General features: G+C 37.5%; 1 protein-coding gene across 1 annotated transcript; it reads right to left on the reverse strand.

Moving 5' to 3' along the window:
- Positions 1 to 2,108: 2,108 nt before the first annotated feature.
- Positions 2,109 to 2,276, reverse strand: SARC_13872 (hypothetical protein; the record flags this gene model as incomplete). The annotated part of the gene is made up of 1 exon (XM_014291997.1): positions 2,109 to 2,276. A coding segment is annotated over one exon (168 nt), but the record flags the coding sequence as incomplete, so codon positions are not given.
- Positions 2,277 to 2,959: the final 683 nt, after the last annotated feature.

A 2,959-nucleotide genomic window follows, 5' to 3' on the forward strand; every position in this document is an offset into this window, starting at 1 on the left:
GATAGATAGATATATATATCTATATCTATATCTGTATTTCTATATTCCTATATATATATAAACTTCGTATTGGTTGCTGCAGCATTAATTCTTCAGTGTCTCCGAACATATTGTTCACGTTATTCGCGCTTTATTATAAGTTGTTGAAGATGTTCGTCTTGTATGTTTATAGTAGAAGATTTGGTGCTATAGCACAAACTGTATCTCCTTATTCTGGCTTTCTCGTTATAATAAATAATAATAAAACACGCATTTGTTTCATGAGGGGTGTGACACCGGGCCACCTTACGTATACGAGGGTCCATGAGTTTTTGATCTATCACATGATTGTTCATGCAAATCCAGCAAATAGCACATTCCAGATACCTGCTGTATATATTCCATGGGTGTATATTCACTTCTCAAGTGATTGGCACTCCAAAACTATTCTAAGAATTACGCCCTCCTTATGCCGGTGGTATAGATATCTCTTTGAAGCTGCGTGTATGGTGGTGATGACGTTCTTCGCACTATACACCACGGGTCCCGTAATGTCATATATATGTTTATGTATTAAATATGTAATACACATATATGTTATACATGTAAGACACACACATATATATATATTTATGGAACATGTGATACGTATATGTGCCATATATATGTAAACAAATATGTTTATGTAATAAAATGCAAAACATGTATGTTATATATATGCAATACATATAAATGGTTAATACAGACACCTGTAACAGCATTGCAAGGTATTTTACGCTACTACATGATGCCCATAACTACCAAGAGCTGTGTGTATGGTGGTGACGATTTTCTTTGTAACGTGGATCACTTGTCGCATCAAATGTAGTCCACAGCTACATCTGCGTCCATATGAATGTATCTGCTTGCACATACATCTGTTCATGATACAGACACCTCAAATAGCATGGCAACTGTTTCTGCTATTGACTGTGATACCTTTAACTAACTACTCAGAGGCTGTGTATGGTGGTGATGGGGCGCTGTACCACCATTCATATGGATGTATATGTCTACACGTACACATATCTATGGCACAGACACCTAGTACTTATAACAGCTGGACAGTGTGTTTCTCACTGCTGCCAGTGATGCCCATCATGACATCGAAGTCTCGCCGGCAGTAGGCCTGTAGAAGTGTGTGATAATGCGATTGCTTCACAGTAGGCGTAAGCATGAACAAACTTTCATGGCATCAATGGATGAATATACACAGAAGCATGTGTGCGTGTTTCTCTGTGTAGACACACTCCATACTATACTTCTAGCTTACAAAGACGCGTACTGCTACCTACCGGGTTGCTCTGAACGTTTCAAGCCGTACCTAACGTTCGAACATACATTAATCTTCGGAATGTATGTAGTACGTATGTATGTAAATATGAATGCATGTATGAATATATATATATATATGTATCTGTCTATATATATATATATATGTATATACATATTTATATATATACATATATATATATATATATATATATATATATATAATAATACTACTACACACACACACACACACACACACACACACATATATATATATATATATATATATATATATATATATATATATATATACATATATATACAAACATATACAAACATATATATATACCAAGATAAAGAAAAACTTGGATACCGAGTTATTAGTCGGGTCGACTGAACAGAAACAAATTTATAGATTTCAGATAATTGTTTGTATGAAGGAATCTTCAGGAGATTATTTTGGATATAAATACACATAAAAACAAACTGGAATCCGTATTTAGTTGTGCCGCTATAAAGTCGAGGACATATTGCTCGCTAGTAATGTCGCTTAAAGCGGCATTAACGCATACAAAATAAGAAAAAGAAAAAGAAAAACGATGAAGATTATACCGATCTAAGAAGTTCGTACTCGAGTCATATACGATTGTTGGCTTGTTCGAACATGCACGCAAATACATACATTGAGAGATATATACATACATAAAGAGATAGACACAAACGTATAGAAATATACACACACGTATAGAGAAATACCCATACATACGAGATATTCACACACACAAGTGCATAGGATAGAATAGCGCCCTTGTGCTTACCGCAATGATGTCCACAATGGAGAGGACGCCCGCCGTGTTGTGTATGAGAGTGATGGCGTAGAAGAAGTTGGCATTGCCTGAGCCAGCGAAGATCCACTGATTGTAGAACACGGGTCCCAGATAGGCCGTGGCGATGTACATGCAGCAGATCACAAAGGGAAATCTCATATCTGGAATATATATATATATATATATATTATAAGATTGTCCGTTGGTGAGCAAGGTTCATATCTGAGATGTCCCAGTACACGTTGGTATAGATGAAATGAACAAAATAGGACTATGTGAGCCAAGCACTGAGCACAATACCTGTACTAGGCAGATCTTTAATCAGGGCAGAATAGAAAAATACGAGCCAAAAAGTGCTGAACCACGGGGAACAGCACATGTAGCATGTGCATACAGTTGACTGTGATACGTAGGTCAGTCATGTGCTTGCAGTCGACTAAGATATATATACACCAATATGATACGTAGTTTAGATGTGCATCCAAGCACGACGAACTATACAAGGAGTAGAGCACTGCATATGAATACATCAGGCATGAATGCACAGAATCATCATATATCGATTCAAGACAAAAGTTGCGGACAGAGAGCAATGGGACACACAACTTGGACGGCATGTGCACATACGCATACAAGCGCAATAAGCATACAGTTAGATTAGGACAAGCAGGTCAGATATCACAGAGAGATAACACCAGAAACACAGAGTGAGGAGGAAACATATATCCATCCCTGGAGCGTATACACACCGACACAAACACCGACACCGACACAGACACAGACACCGACACCGACACCGACACCGACACCGACACCGACACATACACACACATATATATGTA

The sequence above is a fragment of the Sphaeroforma arctica genome (assembly GCF_001186125.1).
Source record: "Sphaeroforma arctica JP610 unplaced genomic scaffold supercont1.3852, whole genome shotgun sequence".
Classification (NCBI taxonomy): domain Eukaryota; class Ichthyosporea; order Ichthyophonida; genus Sphaeroforma; species Sphaeroforma arctica.